The sequence below is a fragment of the Bubalus bubalis genome, chromosome 2, assembly GCF_019923935.1.
Source record: "Bubalus bubalis isolate 160015118507 breed Murrah chromosome 2, NDDB_SH_1, whole genome shotgun sequence".
Lineage (NCBI taxonomy): Eukaryota > Metazoa > Chordata > Mammalia > Artiodactyla > Bovidae > Bubalus > Bubalus bubalis.
This window is the reverse complement of record NC_059158.1, coordinates 88,428,010-88,452,528: the sequence shown is the minus strand read 5'-3', so window position 1 is coordinate 88,452,528 and position 24,519 is coordinate 88,428,010. Positions and strand designations below refer to the sequence as shown.

The window sequence follows — 24,519 nt, the reverse complement described above, 5'->3', positions numbered from 1 at the left end:
GAAGTGAAAGTGAAGTCCCTCAGTCGTGTCTGACTCTTAGTGAGCCCATGGACTGCAGCCTACCAGGCTCCTCTGTCCATGGGATTTTCCAGGCAAGAGTACTGGAGTGGGGTGCCATTGCCTTCTCCGAGTTGAGTGTGAGACACAAACAAATAAAGGATTAATTGTAGCAGACATACTGTGTGAAGTGCTATAGTAACGGTGTGCATTAAAATTTCTGTGGGGAGACCTCAGAAAGGTTGATGGAGTCTGCCTCAGGACATCAGTAAAGTATTTGCAGGTAGAGACATTTGCGCTGCATTTTGGAGGATGTTAAAAGGAGAAAAGAGCTTTCAAGGGGTGCTTATAAAAAAGTAAATGATTATAAATGAAGCATATGAAGACTTGTGATGATTCTTGAGCTAAAGGCACTTTTAAAAGTATAGTTACTTGGTACTAGATATTTGTCTTGCTGAATTTCCCTTCAGAAGTAATGGCTTCAATTTCTGCAGATACAGGGTAATTGGCATTATCCTTGCCAGCCATGTTTGTGTTGTCTTATGCTGATAGAAGGGCTTCTCCAGTGGCTCAGCAATAACGAATCCGCTTGCAGTGCCGGAGACACAGGAGATAAAGGGTTTGATCCCTGGGTTGGGAAGATCCCCTGGAGAATGGAATGGCAACCCACTCCAATATTCTTGCCTGGGAAATCCCATGGACAGAGAAGCCTGATGGGTTATAGTCCATGGGGTCGCAGAGTCGGAGACGACTGAAGCGACTTAGCACACACGTGCACATTAATAAAAAGACTAAACAGAGGGATAATGAAAAGTGGAATGAGAAGAAAGAAGACAGAGGAAGATGTACAAAGAGTGCCTCCTAGAGAAATGGAAAGGTGTTTGTGAAAGAGGAGAAAGAGCAAGGAAGCTAAAGCATGAGTGTTTATGTCTTCAGTCATACCTGGGTGCACACCCTGTGTTAGACACCTGCAGGAAGCTCATAGTCTTACGTATGTAACCATGGTGGTGGTCAAAGAAACCCACAAAGGTGAAAATGACCAGTCATAAACAAGTAGACATACTGTATGACAAGTAGAAGAAACTGAAGTCAAGAGAGAGAGTTGGTCCATATAAAGGCCATCAGTTGACTCCACTGGCCAGAGGAACTAGTTAGTGTTCAGGATGGAGGGTGGGGAGCCAGGCAGAGGACAGAGTACAGCATACTGCCCCTGCTGTGAATGCAGCATTGGAGGCCTGCTGAGTGTAATTTGGGAATGCAGCTCACAGTTTAGCCGAGTCATGAACAATAGTGGAGATGCTGCCTGCTCTGTGCAATGAAATTCTAATGAAACTGACTTGTGGAAATCCACGTAGAAGCCAAAAACCTAATATGTCTATGGAGAGAATTGCTCTAGTTGAAAGAGCAGGACAAACACACACTCTCACCTGACTCCTCCATCCTTCCTTCTCAGCAGCCTTTGACTTGGGGCCTAAAGTCTGGGGTTCTAGTCCCCGCACAAATATTTAGTAACTCAAACCTCAAACTGGTTAATTAAACACAAAAGACTGTGTCGAAAACAGGGGGGCAATAAGTCCTTTTCTTCTTATGGATTTTCATAAAAATAAAATAATGTATTAAGAAGCCCTGTGAGAGATATAAAGGGCTAAAACCATTTCTAAGATGTTGCTTCTATTTTTATCTTGACTGTTTTCATTACAAAAGCTGGGATTTTTGTGGCACAAATTCTGCCTGAGTATTCAAAGAATTTTTAAAAGCTCAAATCAGCAAGTTTAAAATGCAATATACTTTTTTGTTGGTCTTGCATTTTGTCTTACTTTTCCACATCAGGCAGTGATTAAATAGCTTTGGTTTTAGACACTAGATATTCAACTTTTCTTCATTAGTGAAGAAGGATATGTTTGCGAACTGCTACAAAGATAAAAAGTACTGCCGGGGTTTTATTGGTATTCTAAAATGGTTAACTTAATGGAACATTTGACCTAAATTTTAGAGTCTCAGCCCCAAAGAAGCAGTGAAGTGGTATAGTAAGGGGAGACTGGGCTAAGAAATGGAGAAGGCAATGGCACCCCACTCCAGTACTCTTGCCCGGAAAATCCCATGGATGGAGGAGACTGGTGGGCTCCAGTCCATGGGGTTGATAGGGTCAGACACGACTGAGCGAATTCACTTTCACTTTTCACTTTCATGCATTGGAGAAGGAAATGGCAACCCACTCTAGTGTTCTTGCATGGAGAATCCCAGGGACGGGGAAGCCTGGTGGGCTGCCGTCTATGGGGTCGCACAGAGTCGGACACGACTGAAGCAACTTAGCAGCAGCAGCAGCAGGGCTAAGAAAGAGATAAACCAAATTTATAATCTCATGTTGTGAGGATGCTTGTAAAGCCAAATAACAAGGGTAGAGTGTGGGAAAGAGCAAAGGTGTTTCTTCTCCCAGACTAATTGTTCTCAAATTTGGTAACTCATCTCCCATTGGGCAAGAGCAGCATTCCTTCTGTCCCTTAGTGGTGAATCTCACATTTGAGCTGATTCTCCTTACTTGCCTTAGCCTCCCTCTACCTGCCATTACTCTCTCCATCAAAAATGAATGGGAACACTTTCAGTCAATTGAGAAATTCCAATTCTCTATTCTGCTGCTAAGTCGCTTCAGTCATGTCCGACTCTGTGTGACCCCATAGACAGCAGCCCATGAGGCTCCCCTGTCCCTGGGATTCTCCAGGCAAGAACACTGGAGTGGGTTGCCATTTCCTTCTCCAATGCATGAAAGTGAAAAGTGAAAATGAAGTCGCTCAGTCATGTCCGACTCTTAGCGACCCCATGGACTGCAGTCCACCAGACTCCTCCATCCATGGGATTTTCCAGGCAAGGGTACTGGAGTGAGGTGCCTTCTCCGATTCACTATTCTAGTCTCTTCAATTTGGCAAAGTTATCTAGACTTATAGCAAATTGAACCAACCTGGGAAAAGTTCCATCTTTCACCTCTCTGGCCAAATACCTGAAAACAGACAATCCAAATCTATGTGTGGCCTCGGGGCAGGAGGGAATCATAACTGGGCCTTTAGACAATCATTTTACTTGTGCCTATCTGCTTATTTCCCCTTGCCTGCAGCAACCCTTTAACATCCTTAATCTCAAGTCTTCTGCTCTGCCTTCTTTCATCTCTCTCTTCTCCTTCTCCATGGAGAAAAGTGAAGCTTTTGGGTCAGGAAAGGTGAGCTTTCATGGAGTTCTGCTTATCTGCCTGAGACCACATTAGGCATTTTATATGGTCTTTTCCTATTTAACTTGAAAAATCTCTTTGAGGTGGATATTAATGTCTACAGTTGGCGAATGGAAAAACCAAGGCTCAGAGGTGTAGTATATTGTCTAGGGCCACATAATAGTTCAATAGGGTTGATCTGAAATTTGAAACCAGATTTAACTGAGTCTACCATGAGATAATGTCAAGGTGCAGAGGAGGTGGAGATTCAATAAATAACTGTTGAATGAATAACTGAAACTTCCCCTCCAATTATGCTCCTCCATTTCCATGGACTCTTCTCTTTCCCCTGGTCATACTTCTCCTTTGTGAACCCACAGTATTTCCTTGAGATCTACTATCCCATTTTAGTGTGTATGACAGTTACTGATACATTTATAAAAAGATACGGAAATACCAAAAGGGTACTCAGAAATTAGGCTGTTCATTCTCATTTAGGTGTTGGTTCATTTCAGGATTCTGATGAGACTTAAAATGGATAATTATCTATCTGTTGGATGGATAGGGTCCCCGTTGCCATGTATAGGGAACTTTCAAGAAAATAGATCTGACCTGCTCTACTGCAATCGCATTCTCCTTGTCACTGACAGATTTCCATTGACTTGAGACAACTGGGGTCAATACTTTGGAGTTATCCTGTGAGTGAAGCACTCCTTTCTCACAATGGTATCTAGATATAGAAACTTTTTTCACAGAGCCTGAGTTATGGATGGATGCAAAATTGTGATTTCCATTTATTTTTTTTTTCTATAAAATACCTGTGAAACTCTAATAGTATTTGGAAAGGCTTTTTTGAATACCTTAAAGGATAGATTAAGCTGCTTCCTTTCATCATTTATAGCAACCTCCATATATATTGAATCCTTAATATAAATACAAGGTACATTTAGGTTTCTAATGCATTAGCTTCTCCCTAAATGAGAAAGGCCCTATTTATCATCTTTCTCTTTAATCAGTGGTACTAGTTAGTACGGATCAAAACTGTTTTTACCTGAATGGTTACTTCTCTTAATATACAGAATGCCATAGTCACTTTGTTGTGGTTATTTTAGCAAAGATAGCAAGAAATTATTTCTTAATAGAAATATCCCAGCTATGAAGAAGCCCATAATGAATCAATTGATTCATTAATGCATCAATCATATGGCTTCTAACTTGCAAATAGTGAGAAAATGAAATGGTCTTTCTAAAAAAAATCTGTGATTTGGATCAGGTCTCTGACTCTAACTTTTTAAAAATAAAAATGTTAATTTTATGAGAAATAAAAAGAATAGAGTAACACATTTTCCAGAGAAGGCAATGGCAACCCACTCCAGTACTCTTGCCTGGAAAATCCCATGGACGGAGGAGCCCGGTAGGCTGCAGTCCATGGGGTCACTATGAGTCGGACACGACTGAGCGACTTCACTTTCACTTTTCGCTTTCATGCATTGGAGAAGGAAATGGCAACCCACTCCAGTATTCTTGCCTGGAGAATCCCAGGGATGGTGGAGCCTGATGGGCTGCCGTCTATGTGGTCACACAGAGTCGGACACGACTGAAGAGACTTAGCTTAGTTTAGCTTAGCTTAGCTTAACACATTTTCAGTGTGTTATGGGGATACAATCAAAAAGCCCAGACTGTAGGAAACTACAGGAAAAACAACACATTTGCATCAACGAATAAAATTTTTAAAAATGACAGGGGGCAAGGAAGAGGGAAACCTAGAGAGGAAAACAGACTTTAGGAAATCTATCCACTAATTACAGTGTGCGAACCTTTTTTTGATCTTGATTCAAATAAGCCATAATATACATTATATATGTATATTGTTATGAATCATTTAGAAATTCAAGCATTAACTGAAGATTTATGATGCTATGAAATTATAGTTAATTACTTTTAGCTGTGATAATTGTATTATATTCATGTTTCTGAAAAAGGAGTCTTTATCTTTTAGAGCTAATACTGAAATATTTATGGGTGAAATGATATGATATCTGGGATTTCTACGAAAAAATATGGGAAATGGGAGGAGTGGGTGAGAATATAGATGAAACAAGATGGACCGTGGGTTGATAATTGATGGCACTGGGTCATGGGTATAGATGGTGGCTCATTGTGCTCTTTGGTGGGCATAATACAAGGTTGATAAAATGGCAGAACTCTGATTCCACCACAGATCGAATATTTTGATGATATGACATAAGGACAGAGTGTTCGTTGAGTTTATAAAAAGCTGCAGGCTTCCTGTTCAGTGGTCAATTTATATAGTCAGTCTGGGCTGGATTAAGATTCTGACATGAGAACCAAGCTAATGGATTCTTTTGTGACAGGCAGAGAAAAAAATGTGATTTAGGATGGTGTTTCTGCAAATAGCAATTTAAAAGAAAAAAAGAAACACAGAGCTTTTATATTGCTATTTTCTTCAAAAAAAGATTTACATTTTCATCTTATTCAGAGACAATTTACTCAATGTCAATCAGCCTGAGCAGTCAAACTGAGCATCACGATATTATTTTTGCTTCAGGGAAAAGAGAAAAAGAGTAGTGCCACTCAAATAAATTACAGCAGAAACTTATGAATGACAAGGAGTTCTGCTTCAGTTCCAAATTTTAGACATCCAAATATGCCCCAAGGAAGATAACATTAAAAACTAAGAATTTTGTCTGCTCAAAATGTATTAATTTATTTTGACAGGTATAGACATTCCTAACAAAATTCCAAGGTATATTAGAAATGATACCTGTTTTTTTTTTTCCAATAATAGTGTGACATGGAACTTTACTATTCTCTGTATTTTAAAAACATTCATAAATTTGTAGAATGAGAAGTTTGTTTATTGAATGAATTGTGATGTTTCTTGTTTAGAGCTATGCAGTCACCAGTGTGTATACAAATTTCCTAAGCAATGTTATACACAAGAATCTAATTTGTCTTACCTTCACCTCACATGCCTATTTTTAAAGTATAGTTTAAAAATATAAACTATATTTTTAGAGCATTTTAAGGTCACAGAAAATCTTAGTGGAAAGTAAAGACTTCCCTTATACCCCATGCTCCATATATCCTACTGTTACCCTCACACACCAGAATGGTACATTTGTTAAAACGTACACTGACACATTGTTATCACCCCAAGTCCATGGTTTACATTGGGGTTCACTCTGTTGTATGTTCTCTGGATTTGGACAAATGTATAATGACATATGTCCACCAGTGTGGTATGATGTAGAATGGTTTCACTGACCACCCCACCACCCCCATCACAAATCCTCTGTGCTCTGCCTATAAACTCCTCCTTCCCCAAGCCTCTGGAAACCACTAATCTTTTTACTGTCTCCATAGTTTTGCCTTTTCCAGAATGTCATATGGTTGTAATCACACAGTATGCAGCCTATACAGATTGGCTTCTTTCACTTAGTGATATGCATTTAAGTTTTCTCCATGTCTTTTCATGACTTGGCAGCTCCTTTCTTTTTATCACTGAATAATATTCCATTGTCTGCGTGTAATACAATTTATTTATTCACTCATCTACTAAAGGACATCTTGATGGCTTGAAAGCTTTGGCAAGTATGAATAAAGCTTCTATTAAAAAAAAAATCTGTAGTGCAAGTTTTTTGTGTTAACATCAGTTTTCAGTTCATTTGGATAAACACCAAGGAGTGTAAAAGCATGTTTACTTTTTAAGCAATTGGCAACCTGTCTTTGAAAGTGGCTATACCATTTTGCATTCCTACCAGCAATGTATGAGCGCTCCTGTGGCTCCAAATCCCTGCCAGCATTTGGTATCGCCAGGGTTTTGGATTTTGGTCATTCTAATAAGTGTGAAGGGGCTTCCCTGATGGCTCAGTGGTAAAGAACTCACCTGCCAATGCAGGAGACATGGGTTCAATCCCTGGGTGGGAAAGATCCCCTGGAGAAGGAAATGGCAACCCACTCCAGTATTCTTGCCTGGGAAATCCCATGGACAGAGGAGCCTGGTGGGCTGCAGTCCATGGGGTTGCAAGAGAGCTGGACACGACTTAGCGACCAAACATCAACAAACAAAAAGTGTATAGCAGTATCTCATTGTTGTTTTAATCTGCAATTTCCTATTGATGTATAATATTGAACATATTTTCATTTGCTTATATTTGATCTATATATCTTCTTTGTTTAACATCTCTTGTCCCATTTTACATTGGGTTTTTTGTTTATTGTTGAGTTTTAAGATTACTTTGTATATTTTGTATAACAATCCTTTATCAGATATGATTTTTTTTTTACAAATATTTTCTCCTAGTCTATGGCTTGTCTTCTCATTCTCTTGACATTATCTTTCTCACAGCACAAGTATTATTGAAGTTTTGGTTTTAATGAAATCTAGCTCATCAATTATTTATTTCATGGATTTTTGCTTTTGGTGTTGTCTCTAAAAAGTCATACCATACCTAAGGTCATGTAGGTTTTCTTTTTTGTTATCGTCTGGGAGTGTAAAAGTTTTATGTTTTACATTTAGGTCTATGATCTATTTTGAGTTAATTTCTGTTAAGCGTGTAAGCTCTGTGTCTAGATGTTTTCTTTTTTTGACATGTGGATATCCAACTGCCTAAGCACCATTTGTCAAAAAGAGTTTTTCCCATTGTATTGTTTTTGCTTCTTTTTCGAAGATCAGTTGACTATTCTGTGTCAGTCTGTTTCTGAGTTCTTTATCCTGTTTTATTGATTTATATTTCTTTTTTTGCCAAACGATATTGTGTTAATTGGGCTTCCCAGGTGGCTCAGATGGTAAAGAATATGGCTGCAGTGCAGGGGACCCAGGTTTGATCTCTGGGTCAGGAAGCTCCCCTAGAGAAGACAATGGCTACCCACTCCAGTATTCTTGCCTGGAGACTCTCATGGATAGAGGAGCAACAGTTCTGGGGTCACAAAGAGTTGGACTAAACATATACACACACATTGTCTTAATTATTGTAGATTTATAATAACTTTTGAAGTCAGATAAGTGTCAATTGTTTGACTTTACTCTCCTTCAATACTGAGTTGGCTATTCTGGGCCTTTCGCCTCTCCATATAAACTTTAGAACCAGTTTGTCAGTATCCACAAAATAACTTGCTGGTTTTTTGATTGGAATGGCCTTGAGTCTATAGGTCAATTTGTGTAGAACTGACATTGTGACAATATTGAGCCTTTCTGTTTATGAACATGGACTCTCTATTTATTAATTTCTTTTTGATTTCTGTCATTAAGTGTGTAGTTTTCCTCTATAGATCTTATACATATTGTTAGATTTATACCTAAAAATTTCATTTTGAAGGGTGCTAATGTAATATGCTTTTAATTTAAAATTCCTCTTTTCACTGCTGCTATACAGAAAAGCAATTGACTTTTGTACATTAATCCTGTATCCTGCAATCTTGCTATAATTGATTATTAGCTAGAGGAATTTTTTGATTCTAATTTTCTACATAAACAATCATGTCATCTGTAAACAAAGTTTCTTTCTTTCCAATCTGTATACTTTCATTTGCTTTTCTTATCTTATTGCATTAGTTAGAACTTCTACTACAATGTTTAAAAGAGGGTTGATAAGGGACATCTTTGCCTTGTTCTTGATCTTAGTAGGGAAGCTTCTAGTTTTTCACCATTAAGTACGATATCTGGGTTTTCTGTAGATGTTCTTTATCAAGTTGAAGAAGTCCCCTTCAATTCCTTGTTTGCTAATAGTTTTTAACATGAATGGGTATTGAATTTTGTCAGATGCTTTTTCTGCATCTATTGATATGATCATGTGATTTTTCTTTTGTTGATGTGATGGAAAACATTAATAGGTTTTTAAACGTTGAACCAGCTTTGTATACCTGGGATAAATTCCACTTGACTGAAGTGTATAAATTCTCTTTATACATTTTTAAGTCAATTTGTTAATATTTGGCTAAAGATTTTTGTGTTTATGTTCATGAGATATATTGGTCTGTAGTTTTCTTGTAGTGTCTTTTTCTGACTTTGGCATAGGGTAATGTTACCCTCATACAATGAGTTATAGTCTCTCTGCTTCTAACTTCTAGAAGAGGTTGTAGAGAACTGGTAGAATTTCTCACTTAAAATGTTTGGTAGAATTCACTAGCTGAATCCATATGAGCCTGCTGCTTTCTGTTTTGGAAGGTTATGAATTACTGATTCAATTTCTTAATAGATATAGTCTTATTCAGATAGTCCATTTCTTCTTTTGTAGGTTTTGGCAGATTATATCTTTAAAAGAATTGGTAAATTTCACCTGAATTGTCAAATTTATGGATATAGTTGCTCATAATATTCCTTTTTTAAATCCTTTTAATGTCTGTGGGATCTATAGTGATGTCCCTTTATTCATTTATGATATTAGTAATTTGTGTATCCTCTCTCTTAGTGAAACTGGTTAGAGGCTTATTAATTTCATTGTTATTTTCAAAGAATCAGGTTTCTTTGATTTTCTTTATCGATTTTCTGTATACAATTTCACTGATTTCTGCTCTAATTCTTATTTTTCTTTTCTTCTACTTACTTTGGATTTAATATGCTCTTCTTTCTCTAGTTTCCTAAGGTGAAAAATCAGGTTACTGATTTAAAATATTTCTTCTTTTCTGATATATTCATTCAGTGTTATAAATTTCCCCCTAAGCCCTGCTTTCTCTGCATCTCACAAATGTATTTTCATTTAATTAAGTGTTGCTTAATCTCCAAGTATTTTGGAATTTTCTCAGATACCTTTCTGTTATTTGTTTATAGTTTAATTTCATGTGAACTAAGAGACATTGTAAAACTTCTATTCTTTTAAATTTGTTAAGGTGTGCTTTATGGCCTAGAATGCAGTCTGTCTTAGCAAACGTTCCATGTCAGTTTAAGAATGTGTAATCTGCTGTTGCTGTTGTTGGATGAAGCAGTCTATTCAGATATCAATCATATCCAGGTTATTGATGGTGCTGTTGATTTCAACTTTGTCCTTACTGATTTTTTGTCTGTTGGATCCATCCATTTCTAACAGAGAGGTGCTAACATATCCAACTATAATAGTAGATTCATCTATTTCTCCTTGCAGTTTTATCAGTTTTCCCTCATATATTTTGCTATTCTATTGTTAAGTACATACACATTAAGGACTGTTATGTTTTCTTTAGTGCTGACTCCTTTATCTTTATGTAATGTCCATTTTTATCCCTGAAAACTTTTCTGGTTCTGAAGTCTGCTCTGTGTTAAATTAATATAGCTATTTTTACTTTCTTTTGATTAATGTTAGCATAATATCTTTATCCCTTTACTTTTAATTTACATGTGTCTTTATATTTAAAGTGGGTTTTTTGTAGAAACATACTTGGGTCTTAGTTTTTGAACCACTCTAAAAATATCCTTTAATTAGTAATTAGTACTCTGATTAATTTTTGTTAAATATTTTATATATACGACAGAATGATCTCTGCTCGTTTCCAAAGCAAACCATTCAATATCACATTAATCCAAGTCTATGCCCCAACCAGTAATGCTGAAGAAGCTGAAGTTGAATGGTTCTGTGAAGACCTACAAGACCTTTTAGAACTTACACCCAAAAAAGATGTCCTTTTCATTATAGGGGACTGGAATGCAAAAGTAGGAAGTCAAGAAACACCTGGAGTAACAGGCAAATTTGGCCTTGGAATACGGAATGAAGCAGGGCAAAGGCTAATAGAGTTTTGCCAAGAGAACGCACTGGTCATAGCAAACACCCTCTTCCAACAACACAAGAGAAGACTCTACACATGGACATCACCAGATGGTCAACACCAAAATCAGATTGATTATATTCTTTGCAACCAAAGATGGAGAAGCTCTATACAGTCAGCAAAAACAAGACCGGGAGCTGACTGTGGCTCAGATCATGAACTCCTTATTGCCAAATTCAGACTTAAACTGAAGAAAGTAGGGAAAACCACTAGATCATTCAGGTATGACCTAAATCAAATCCCTTATGATTATGCAGTGGAAGTGAGAAATAGATTTAAGGGACTAGATCTGATAGATAGAGTGCCTGATGAACTATGGAATGAAGTTCGTGACATTGTACAGGAGACAGGGTTCAAGACCATCCCCATGGAAAAGAAATGCAAAAAAGCAAAATGGCTGTCTGGGGATGCCTTACAAATAGCTGTGAAAAGAAGAGAAGTGAAAAGCAAAGGAGAAAAGGAAAGATATAAGCATCTGAATGCAGAGTTCCAAAGAATAGCAAGAAGAGATAAGAAAGCCTTCCTCAGCGATCAATGCAAAAAATAGAGGAAAACAACAGAATGGGAAAGACTGGGGATCTCTTCAAGAAAATTAGAGATACCAAGGGAACATTTTATGCAAAGACAGGCTTGATAAAGGACAGAAATGGTATGGACCTAACAGAAGCAGAAGATATTAAGAAGAGATGGCAAGAATACACAGAAGAACTGTACAAAAAAGATCTTCACAACCAAGATGATCACGATGGCTTGATCACTCACTTAGAGCCAGACATCCTGGAATGTGAAGTCAAATGGGCCTTAGAAAGCATCACTACGAATAAAGCTAGTGGAAGTGATGGAGTTCCAGTTGAGCTATTTCAAATCCTGAAAGATGATGCTGTGAAAGTGCTGCACTCAATATGCCAGCAAATTTGGAAAACTCAGCAGTGGCCACAGGATGAGAAAAGGTCAGTTTTCATTCCAATCCCAAAGAAAGGCAATGCCAAAGAATGCTCAAACTACCACAAAATTGCATTCATCTCACGCTAGTAAAGTAGTGCTCAGAATTCTCCAAGCCAGGCTTCAGCGATATATGAACTGTGAAATTCCAGATGTTCAAGCTGGTTTTAGAAAAGGCAGAGGAACCAGAGATCAAATTGCCAACATCCACTGGATCATGGACAAGGCAAGAGAGTTCCAGAAAAACATCTATTTCTGCTTTATTGACTATGCCAAAGCCTTTGACTGTGTGGATCACAATAAACTGTGGAAAATTCTGAAAGAGATGGGAATACCAGACCACCTGACCTGCCTCTTGAGAAACCTATATGCAGGTCAGGAAGCAACAGTTAGAACTGGACATGGAACAACAGACTGGTTCCAAATAGGAAAAGGAGTACGTCAAGGCTGTATATTGTCACCCTGCTTATTTAACTTCTATGCAGAGTACATCATGAGAAACGCTAGGCTGGAAGAAGCACAAGCTGGAATCAAGATTGCCGGGAGAAATATCAGTAACCTCAGATGACACCACCCTTATGGCAGAAAGTGAAGAGGAACTAAAAAGCCTCTTGATGAAAGTGAAAGAGGAGAGTGAAAAGGTTGGCTTAAAGCTCAATGTTCAGAAAACAAAGATCATGGCATCTGGTCCCATCACTTCATGGGAAATAGATGGGGAAACGATGGAAACAGTGTCAGACTTTATTTTGGGGGGCTCCAAAATCACTGCAGATGGTGACTGCAGCCATGAAATTAAAAGACGCTTACTCCTTGGAAGGAAAGTTATGACCAACCTAGAGAGCATATTCAAAAGCAGAGACATTACTTTGCCAACAAAGATTCATCTAGTCAAGGCTATAGTTTTTCCAGTGGTCATGTATGGATGTGAGAGTTGGACTGTGAAGAAAGCTGAGTGCTGAAGAATTGATGCTTTTGAACTGTGATGTTGGAGAAGACTCTTGAGAGTCCCTTGGACTGCAAGGAGATCCCAGCAGTCCATTCTAAAGGAGATCAGTCCTGGTGTTCTTTGGAAGGAATGATACTAAAGCTGAAACTCCAGTACTTGGCCACCTCATACAAAGAGTTGACTCATTGGAAAAGACTCTGATGCTGGGAAGGATTGGGGGCAGGAGGAGAAGGGGATGACAGAGGATGAGATGGCTGGATGGCATCACCGATTCGATGGACATGAGTCTGAGTGAACTCCGGGAGTTGGTGATGGACAGGGAGGCCTGGCATGCTGCAATTCATGGGGTCGCAAAGAGTCAGACACCAATGAGTGACTGAACTGAACTGAACTGAGCAATTATTATAATATTATAATAATAGTTATCTTTCCTCAGGGAAGAGCTTGAGGCCTCTAACTCATTTCCTCCAGATACAGATTTGAAGGTAACCTATTGCCTGTTGTCTGGGGTAGGCTTGTTGGAGATCCACAGGCAAGAAAGGGAGCAAGGCATCCAAACGGCTCAGAGTGAGATAAAGGTGTGTTGGATCTAGGTTGTTGGCCTAAGATTAACACAGTGACCTAAAAGCTTGGTCTGCGGGGCTGATTCTAGTGTAGATTGTGGCTGAAACCATTAGATTCTCTGGCACAGTTTCATACTTTGGGATCCAGAGCTGAGCATAAGAAAATGAAGAATTAATAGACCTGTAACTGAAATCCCAGCTAAGGTACCACAGAAATCCATGGAGGAGATGAAGTAGCAAGAATGTTACCTAACTAACATTTCACAGCAAAGTCACCTGGCATTAACTGTGAACATATTAGATGTGCTCAAACATGCCCATTCGCTCTGTTTTGAAGAGTAACAGACTTTTCTGGATTGATTAAGCCCCTAGGATTCTTAGACAATTAGGGCGGATGGGGAAGGGATTTTAGGAGGGAGAAACTGGACTTCTGCTAATAAAGGCATGTGTGATCTTGAGCAATGAATTTATACCTTGAACTTGTCAAATGACTCATCGGGATTATACTTCTAAAAACAATCAGCCATATATCACCCCCTGAGAACCTGTGGTAATTGTTTTAGTTGATTTATGCCTTACAAAAACACTAAGGAAGACTCAAAGGAGGTGGACCACAAGGTGGATGGAATCTGGGGGTAAAGAAAACAGGAGGGCAAAGTGGTGTGACGGTGCCCTCTACTCACGGGGCTGACGTGTGTTCCAGTGTGTGTACTTCACCGGCTCCAACTGCTGCCCTGCCGTCTTCCAAGTGTATTCTCCTGTATTATTTTGATCTTGAAGAGCGATCCAAAAATAAGTGTCCTTCGTTTTCACCACACTACTGATCAAACTGGTAATAAAAGCCTGTTCAAACCTTAAAAGGGGAAAAGGAAATGATTATAGTAAGTTTCTGGGCAATAAAAAATGTCATTAAAACATAATGAGGTGCACAGAATGGCACCAGAGTAAGCATTTCTCATGAATTCTTTAGAATATGGGACAGAAAAATACTCAAAGATCCTGAACATTGCTAATAAATGCCAAACATAAGTGCAATTCCCAGAAATATATGAGTGGGGAGAATCTGATCCTCAAAGTTGGTGGTCAGTTCTTTCAAGGAACAGTCCAGCCCAGCTTCAGAGTGTAGCTTGTAAAGGCCGGAATGCTAGCAATGCATTTCTTGGTGCAGCCTGTGCCCTGTGGTGTAATTAGGCCACAGAGCACACACCATGCTGCAATGTGCATGTGGTGGGCAGCTGCCTCCGGGGGTGGGGGGAAAAGGAAGGATACTCTGCTTTTCCGAATGAGCATCTGCTGATAGAGTTCACTTGCACCCACTTACCACACTTGCCTGGTAAGAATGGAACAGAAATCAGAGTAGCAATTATGTGTCTCCCAAATCAGTTTGTGCACAGGCGCAGGGAGTCATTGGCTTATTCAAATGTGTTCAGATGTGCTTATTCACTGAAGATAAATTTAAAACACTAGGAGCTAATCCAGAGAAGTACACCCACTATACTTCCCCAAACAGCTGAATGAATTAGTGTTCACTGACTGATGGCACGGTTCCCTCCTCACCATGACGGCATCAAAAGCAGAATCTAGAAAATTTGTATACATGCTTGACAGAAACATGGGTTAAAATTTAACCAGCATTGAAATTTTAAGCTAAGTTGGAAACTATCTTGAAAAATTTACTTTCAATACATATATTGTTTTGAAAAAACACCTTTCAAACAATGGTAACTTTCGGCCAGACCCGTCAACTCAATGGGAGAGGAAAGGCCTGATGAAATTACCAAAGGTATACTGAAGGAGAGAGCAAATTAGACTTTTTCATCCAATTTTGGATTTTTTTCATTATGGTGGATCTTTAACTTGCTAAGGGAAGTTGATGGGGTCATTCAGGAATGGAGGAGTCTCAAGGGAGATAACTGAAGGGAAAGAGAAAAGAACACAGAGAAGCAAACTTTTTAACTGCCTTATAAGCATCACCAGCAACAGTGATATCAAGCATCCATGACCCTCATCTTGCAAACCATATCCTTTAGTATTTTATGCAGCTACTCTATTGATAATCTAAAAGGCATACACTTGAAATTATTAAAATTATTTTTAAAATCAGATTGCAGTGGCAGAAACTTACATAAAAAATATGCTTCAAAAAGAAGGTCTATAAAAGTAAATGCTATCTAGATGCTATTGCAATTTTTCCTAGACTTTCAGTAGTTAATGCTCTCATAACATAAGATCTGTTTTTCCTTTTCCCTTCTGAGGGAGAGTAGCATTATTATCACGCCAGATGGTGCCTGAAACTGCAATGCTAGGAGGCCAGCAGGGCTCTGCACCATGGAGGCTGGTCAGGACCACTAGTCACTGTGCTGGTTCTAAACCCAGGGAATATTGCTGCTGCTTCTATTACCTTGCGCTACAGCATTTATCAGATAATGGAGAGAGAGAGAGAGTGGTGTCTGTGAGCTTGGCTTCTGGTATCATTATTCATGACAACACTTTACTTTCGTCCTCTGTTTTAGATTCATTTAGATTGGAGAAGGAAATGGCAACCCACTCCAGTATTCTTGCCTGGGGAATCCCAGGGACAGAGGAGCCTAGTGGGCTGCCGTCTATGGGGTCGCACAGAGTCGGATACGACTGAAGTGACTTAGCAGCAGCAGCAGCAGTCTACTCTGATTTGCTATTTTACAACAATTTATCATTGCTCAAAGCAATACAAACTTGCTTTTTAAATTGGCAGATATACCATTTAAGCAGTTACATATAATACTCATATATTAAATCCTATAGTAGTGTTATTTGCTCAGTTTTGTCTGGCTCTTTGTGACCCCATGGACTGTAGCCCTCCAGGCTCCTCTAACCATGGAATTATCCAGTTAAGAGTACTGGAGTACTGGGAAGCCTTTCCCTTCTCCAGAGGATCTTCCCAACCCAGAGATGGAAGCTGGGTCTCCTTCATTGCAGGTAGATTCTTCACCATCTGAGCCACCATGAAAGTGAAAGTGAATTTGCTCAGTCGTGTCCGACTCTTTGCGACCCCATGGACTGTAGCCTATCAGGCTCCTCCGTCCATGGGATTTTCCAGGGAAGAGTCCTGGAGTGGGTCACCATTCCCTTCTACAGGGGATCTTCCTGACCCAGGGATGGAACCCTGGTCTCCCACATTGTAGGCAGATGCTTTTACCATCTGAGACACCAGGAAAGAGCCAAGGTAAAAGGGAGCTGGGCTTGATACCCTCGATGCAGAGTCCCCAGAACAGAAAGCCAATGGGTGTGAGAACATTCAAGTCCTGGGGTTTGAGATTGTGGGCCCATGGCAGCTGTTTTGTCCCTTCTATCACTGGGATATCCAACTTGGGCGGCTTGAAAGTTGCTGGCTCCTTGACCCTTTGGGTGGCTTGTGTGTGCATCACTTCCATTGGAGAAGGTTTCTGGGCTCCTTTGTAGGCTTAGATGGCAAAACCTCCTGAATCAGACTTCTGGAAGGATCTTGGTCCAAAGAGGCTCCATTTATCGGCTGAGCCTCTGTCTTTATCTCTGCTTCCAGAATCCATGATGCTAAGACTGGGGCCAGGTAAGGCTGTGGAAGAACCAGAAGTGACCCAGGGATCGAAGCCAGGTCTCCTGCATTGCAGGTAGATTCTTCACTGTCTGAGCCACCATAACCTTCAGATAAAAACAGGAATCTAGTTTTCTGGTCCAATTTAGAAAATGGGATTGTTAATAGGGAAATTCAGCAACTATATCTTTTTTCTAAACCATGTACTCTAAGAAATTAACCCTGAAAAATAGCATGCAGTCTCTTGAGTGTCTGTTTCCAACTGATAAAGAAACAGAGATCATTTTACATTCTTTATCACTCACTATTTGGTTTCAAACACTTACAGGGTTGTGAAAACTCTAGCTTTAGGTAATAGTGTGGATGACCTTTTAAAGTCTTTTCTGGCCCTTTCTTTTAGAATTCTTCATTTGAGAATATTCCAAGGATTCATAATATTTGGACTTTTTATCTGATTTCACTGAGGTTAACTCAAATATTATGATTTAAGAGAAAAATAACCACATTTACATATTTTTATATATTTTTTGAACTAGTTATCTTTAGAGTATTCAGTAAAGTAAAAATTGTTATTCTTTAGAAACACAATGATAAAATATTTTGCTTATGTATATACCTAATTATAAAATCAAGTTTTGTAGGCAAATACTTCTTAAAATCAGAACAAAATTTCAGCATCAACCCCTTAAAAAGGCAAGAAATCAAATGTTTATTTCCAATGTAAATACGAAAAAAAAAGGTATATCTTGAATTTCCATCACCTTGAGAAGAATCTGTTGTTCATGGTGCTAAACATTAAATTTTAATTTAAAAATGCAATGAGAATGTTTCTATTGTGTAATTTTAAAAATAGTCACCAAAATGTGTTTTTTAAAAGAAATTGAACTGCACTCTACCAAAAAGAAAACTGTTAGAATTAATCAATGAATTCAGCAAGTTGCAGGATACAAAGTCAACACGCAAAAATCAGTTGCATTTTTATTTATTGATACTAACAGTGAAAAAATGAAAAGGAGAACAATTCCATTTATAATAGCATCAAAAATAATAAAACACGTGGCAATGAACTTGACTAAGGAGGCAAAAGACTTGTACACTGAAAATGACAAAATTAAAGAAGACACAAATAAATGGAAAGACATTCCATCTTCATGGTTTGGAAGACTTACTGTTAAAATGGCCATTCTATCCAGGGTGACCTATAGATTGAATGCAATCCCTGTGAAAATCCTGATTTATCTTTTACAGAAATAGAAAACCCATCTTAAAATTCATGCAGAATCTCAAACACAGTCTCTTCAAAGAGCAAAAACAAACATGAAAAAGAAGAACAAAGTTGGAGATCTTATACTTCTTGATTTCAAAACTTACTAAAAAGTACAGTAATCAAAACAGTGTGATACTGGCATAAAGACAGACATATAGAGCAATGGAACAGAATAGAGAATCTAGAAATAAACCATTGCATGTATGGTCAAATGATTTTTCACAAGGTTGCCAAGACCATTCATTGAGGAAAGGACAGTCTTTTCAATAACAATGTTAGGAAAAGTGGGTATCCACCTACAAAATAATGTAGCTGGACTCTTAGCCTACACCACTTACATAGTGGATCAAAGACCTAAACATATGAGCTAAAACTAAAATTCTTAGAAGAAAGCATAGGGGAAATTTTTTCATGACAGTGAGTATAGTAGTAATTTCTTGGATAAAACACTAAGAAGCACAGGCCACTAAATAAGAAAGAATAAATTGGACTTAGTCAAAATTTAAACTTTTGCACATGAAGGGACAATTCAACAGAATAAAAGGCAACCCACAAATAGGAGAAAGTATTTGCAAATTATGTATCTGATAAGCAATTAATATCCAGAGTATATAAAGAACTACAAATCAATGACAGAAAACAAACACTCTAATTCAAAAATGAATAAAAGACTTGAATAGACCGGTTCTCCAAAGGAGATATAAACTGTCAATAAGCACATGAAAAGATGCTCAGCATCACTAATCATTAGGAAAATGCAAATCAAAACCACAATGAGATACTACTTCACACTCATTATGGCGGAAAGTGAAGAGGAACTAAAAAGCCTCTTGATGAGAGTGAAAGAGGAGAGTGAAAAAGTTGGCTTAAAGCTCAACATTCAAAAAATGAAGATCATGGCATCTGGTCCCATCACACTCATTAGGATGACTATTATGTAAAAACAGAAAATAACAAGCTTTTGTCAGGATGTAGAGGAACTGGAATTCTTGTGCATTGCCAGTGGGAATGTAAAATGAAGCTCCCATGGAAAACAGTGTGGGTATTCCTCAAAAACTTAAACATAGAATTAGTATATGATCCAGAAGTTCCACTTCTGGGTGTATCACCCAAAGTAACTGAAAGCAGGGGTTACGTGATACTTGGACATCCATATTCACAGCAGCATTGTTGACAGTAGTCAAAAATAGAAGCATCTTTTTTCTACCAGTGGTTGGATGGGCAAACAAAATGTAGAATATACATACTATAGAATGTTTTTCAGCCTTCAAAAAGAAAAAAATTCTGACACATGCTATAATATGGAGCAACCTAGAAGCCATTATGGATTTCCCTGGTGGCTCAGCGGTTAAGAATCTGCCTGCAATGTAGAAGATGTGGGTTCAATCCCTGAGTTGAGAAGATGCCCCGGAGAAGGACATGTCAACCCACTCCTACCTTTGTCTGGGAAATCCTATGGACAGAGGAACCTGATGGGCTACAGTCCATGGGGTTACTAAGTCAGACACAGCTTAGCAACTAAACAACAGGGGACATTAGGCTAAGTGAAATAAACCAGGACAACTGGACAACCACTGAGTGGTTCCAGTTATGAGGTAACTAGAGCAGCCAACTTCATAGAGACAGAAAGTAGAACGGTGGTTGCTAAAGGCTGGGGATAGGGGAAATGGGGAGTTAGTGTTTAGTGAATACAAAATTTCAGTTTGGGAAGATGAAAAATATTCTGGAGCTGGACGGTGGTGATGATTGTGTAATAAAATGAATGTACTTAACGCCGCTGAACCATACACTTAAAATGGTTAAATTGATAAAGCTTTATATTATGTATATTTTGCCACACACAAAAGTTAACTGTAAAAGTGTTTGGAGGATATTGTGGTTGCAAGAATATGGCAGGACTGTAAAAATGCTTGCAAATAATGCATATTTAAATTTAGGAGAAAATGAGATATTGCATCATTTCTCACTTTGGGAAAAACTGTCAAAATCGAATGTGTTTTGGATTATTTTGTACAAATATTCCATGGCTGATGGATTCAAGGTATAGATATATATGCATTTAGATATATATGCATTTAGACAATTATCCTGGAGAAGGCGATGGCACCCCACTCCAGTACTCTTGCCTGGAAAATCCCACGGACGGAGGAGCCTGGTGGGCTACAGTCCATGGGGTCGCCAAGAGTCGGACACGACTGAGCGACTTCCCTTTCACTTTTCACTTTCATGCATTGGAGAAGGAAATGGCAACCCACTCCAGTGTTCTTGCCTGGAGAATCCCAGGGACGGGGGAGCCTGGTGGGCTACAGTCCATGGGGTCACCAAGAGTCGGACACGACTGAGCGACTTCCCTTTCACTTTTCACTTTCATGCATTGGAGAAGGAAATGGCAACCCACTCCAGTGTTCTTGCCTGGAGAATCCCAGGGACGGGGGAGCCTGGTGGGCCGCCATCTATGGGGTCACACAGAGTCAGACACGACTGAAGCAACTTAGCAGCAGCACAAGCAGCAGACAATTATCCAAGGTAACTTTAGAACTCAAGTTTTGCATCTGTGGTCTGTCTGAAAGCAAAGTGGCCAGGCCTCAGAAATTTTTTAACAGCAAGCAAATTCAGCAGTAAGGATTCATTTTTCTTCCCCTCTCTATTCTACAAAGTGTTAAAAGTCCTAAACCAGGAGCAGTTGCCCGATAACAAAAGAAATACGTAATTTGTAGCAGGTGGTTCTAATTGTGCCCATCAAATCTGTCGCTCAATTGTGCAGAAGAGTGGAAAATCAATTAGCAACTACAAGCTTGGGTACCGGTGAGTGACAGGAGTGTCTTAACTCAAACAGGAAATCAGTAATGGAAGAAAATGATTACCCAGGCTGCTAGTGGATACTCGGAGGAGACAGTCCATCTACTGCCCAACCTTCTCAGACAAAACATGCTGTTGAAAAATATTCAAAAGTGTATTGTTATTCAAAGAACAGTATGGTGGACTTCCCTGGTGGTTCAGTGGATAAGAATCTGTGTTCCACTGCAGGAGACATGAAGTTTGATCCCTGATCCGGGAATATCCTACACGCTGCAGGCAACTAAGCCCGTGCATCACAACTACTGAGCCAGCGCTCTAGAGCCTGAGAGCACACCACAGCTACAGAGTAACCCCAGCTCTCTGCAGCTAAAGAAGCCCACTAGCCACGAAGACTCAGGGCAACAACACTAAAGAACGGTGTGGTGTGGGTCTTCATTTCTTAACTGATAAGGTCTGAGTGAATAAAAATCAAGAGCATGAAAAAAAAAAAAAAAAAAAGAGCATGAGACCCTCCCTTCCTTTCCTCAACTCCCATGTCCCATGTTGGAGTCACTGCTTTGGATATAGACATGTTTGCAGGGCAGTGTACATGCACATAAGCTACCTGGGCGGGCTGGCTCATTGGAATTAACATGTAGTACATCGGGGGGTTGACTGGTGACTGAGTAGCATGCCAGCCAAAGGTCACCTGAGGGGCCTAAGAGGTCGAGGAGGGGATGGAAACAGATGCATCTGAATCTGGATCTGCTCTAGGGTTGTACTATAGATTAGCTTTGGCTATTGAATAGTTTATCAGAGAAAAAATTTATAGTATTCACAACATACCCCTGTATCCAGATTTGGAGGAAATGAAACAGAGTATGTTTTTTTTCCAGACACTTTCTGCCCTTTACATGAGGTCCCCAAAAGGTTCAATTCGAAATGAAGTGTTTGAATTCTAACAGATTTCTGCCTTACTTGGGCTACTTTGGCACTGTGAGTTATCTGTAATGTCACTTTGAGTTTATCCATTTATTGTGTTACTTCACTTTCTTCACTTTTTCAGGCATCTATGTTCAAACTCTTTAGCTGCTGGCCTGCAAGTGGTGCCTTTTATTTTTACTTATTTTTTTGTATAGCATGCTGGTGTTTAATATGATGCCTCCCACAATATGGATAGTCAATAAGTAATTTTCTAATAAACTCTTGACTGTTGACTTTTTGCATGGTCAGATAACATATGAAAAGTAATTAACACAGTGCCAGGTGTGTGATAGATACAAAAATGGAAGAATAAGATATAAAAAGAGGTGAAATAATTAGACCTTTTTCTTCAGTGAAAAACATTTAATTATAATTATTGAAAGAGCATAACTTCGTTGGTCAAGCTCCTGAATAAAGCCCAGTGCTGACTTACTGGCTGGAGGACTTTCGGCCCAAGGCTGTCTCATAAACTTGTGGGTGGATTGAACAAGGCTAAGGATAAAGACTTCATTCTGCCTTGGTAGCTATTCTGGGAAGGAGAAAAGCAGAACTGAAAACAACACTGAGATACATCAGAGGTGGTGCTGTACCCCATAAAAGGGTCTCCTGAGTATCAAATGTTTCATCAGGTGATTTATTTTGCCAAATGCTGTCAGTCTGTTCCCGTGTGTGTGTGTGTGTGTGTGTGCACGCACTCTTGTGCATTTGTTTGGAGGGAAGACTGGGAAAGAAGGTAAGAGGTGAGAGGAGACAGGACTTCCTTGGTGGTCCAGTAGCTAAGACTGTGCTGTCAATGCAGGGGGGCTGGATCTGATCCCTAATCAGGAAACTAGATCCCACATGCTGCAACTAAGACCCAGTGCAGTCAAATAAATAAATATTTAAGGAAAAAAAAAAACAAACAAACTGATGGCTTTGAATGTTGACTTCCCATATGGGGTGAACAGAGAAAGCACCTAGAATTCCTCCTACAGTTTAGACCTGCATATGAAGGGTCTCTAGATAAAACCAGGGCATCAGTTGTTCTGTTTCCTGGTCTTCAACGGATATTTTTAAAGGCAATGACCTCGGGAGAAAAGCAAGTAACTAGCTCGGTGGGTATAGTTTCTCATGGAACCACTGAAGAGTTCTGCCTTGCTTCTATCTTCTGCCTGGAAGAGTCAGTCTCCAAGCTCTCACTGTCCTCCTGGCATTGATAGTGACACTGAGGTCACTTCTGATGTTAATACTTTTATCTCCTGCTACTCATCTGCAGCACGTTGCACATTGTATGGAGTGTGAAAAGGGCACAGTGTCTCTGTGTGGAGAAGACATCTGTGCACAGAGAAATCTAAATCTAAACAAACACAGACCAGAGAGGCAATAGAGAAGCATTTGAAAATCCTCTACAGTTTTACTTACTTTTGTTATTAAAAAAAAACCCACATGATACATACATTATGTTAAAAAATACTTCATATTTAAATAACATATTTCTTGCCTATTATAGGCACTTAGATAAAATATACATACAACTGAATATATTAGCATAGCTAGATAATAAATCTTCATGGAAAGATTTATTACTATTTGTTCCTCAAAAATCAATTTAAAAATAACATTGTATGGTTTAAATTCATCTAAATCAATAATTTAAATAATTTAATGTTCTATTGCATGGTACATTTTAGATTTTCACAAGTTACTGATTGTGGTTACATTTTATCATTCCAAGAGCCCTTATGTCAAAAAAGCAGTATGTTTCTGATAGAAAATTTCAATTTTACCTGCTTGTAATGGTTATAAGCGCAGGAGGACAGTAGTAACCACTGGAGGCATGGTCAAAGCTTCGAAGGACGGTGTCAATTTTGTAACAGAATTTACCATGTCTCTCCCATCCCTTAAACAAGGAAAAGGAAAATTAAAGACACAATTGATTTAGTTGAATAGTAAAATATTTTTCAGTGTACTCTCATTTACCTCTTTTTTCTCTGACCCACTCAAAACTTAAGACTTGAATGTTTGTCTTGATGTCTTTGATATCTTTCTAATGGTAAGGCCATTAGCTATAGCCACTTTTACATTTATTTAATTAATCTTAAAGCCTAATGAACTGATTTAAAATATTTATGCCAAATGGAAATAAAAGGATGTTCACGCGAGATTGCTTTCTCTCAAACACACACACACACACACACACACACACACACAGTCTGTTCAGACTTATAGGATTTCATGTAATTATTTCCTGCAGCATGCCAAAAGTGAGACGTGTTGGCTTTGAGCACAAAATGCATAGATTTGAATTCTGGTTCCACTATCATGTGGCCTTATTTAATCCCTCCATGTCTCAGTTTTCCCCTCTGTAAATAGGGATAATAATAGTATCCATGGAGTTGTTCTGAGAATCAAAGGAAGACACTGTCAGCAGAAACCCTAGAATAGAGCCAGGAGCTCAGTATGAGCAAAGAGGACATATGATCTAGGTATGAGTGTACTGTATTTTTTTTCAAGTTTCTTGCATATTGCTTATTTCATGTTATCCTACTA

At 38.9% G+C, this 24,519-nt stretch overlaps 1 protein-coding gene across 3 annotated transcripts in view; it reads right to left on the bottom strand.

Moving 5' to 3' along the window:
* Window positions 1-24,519, bottom strand: part of PLA2R1 (phospholipase A2 receptor 1) — a 142,159-nt gene that overhangs the window by 52,633 nt on the left and 65,007 nt on the right. For all 3 annotated transcript variants that reach the window (XM_044934832.2, XM_025276141.3, XM_006073133.4), the window contains exons 10-11: window positions 23,757-23,869; window positions 14,092-14,261 (exon numbers count right to left, since the gene is read on the bottom strand). In XM_044934832.2, coding sequence (XP_044790767.2) covers window positions 14,092-14,261; window positions 23,757-23,869 — 283 coding nt within the window. The remainder of the gene's footprint in view (window positions 1-14,091; window positions 14,262-23,756; window positions 23,870-24,519) is intronic.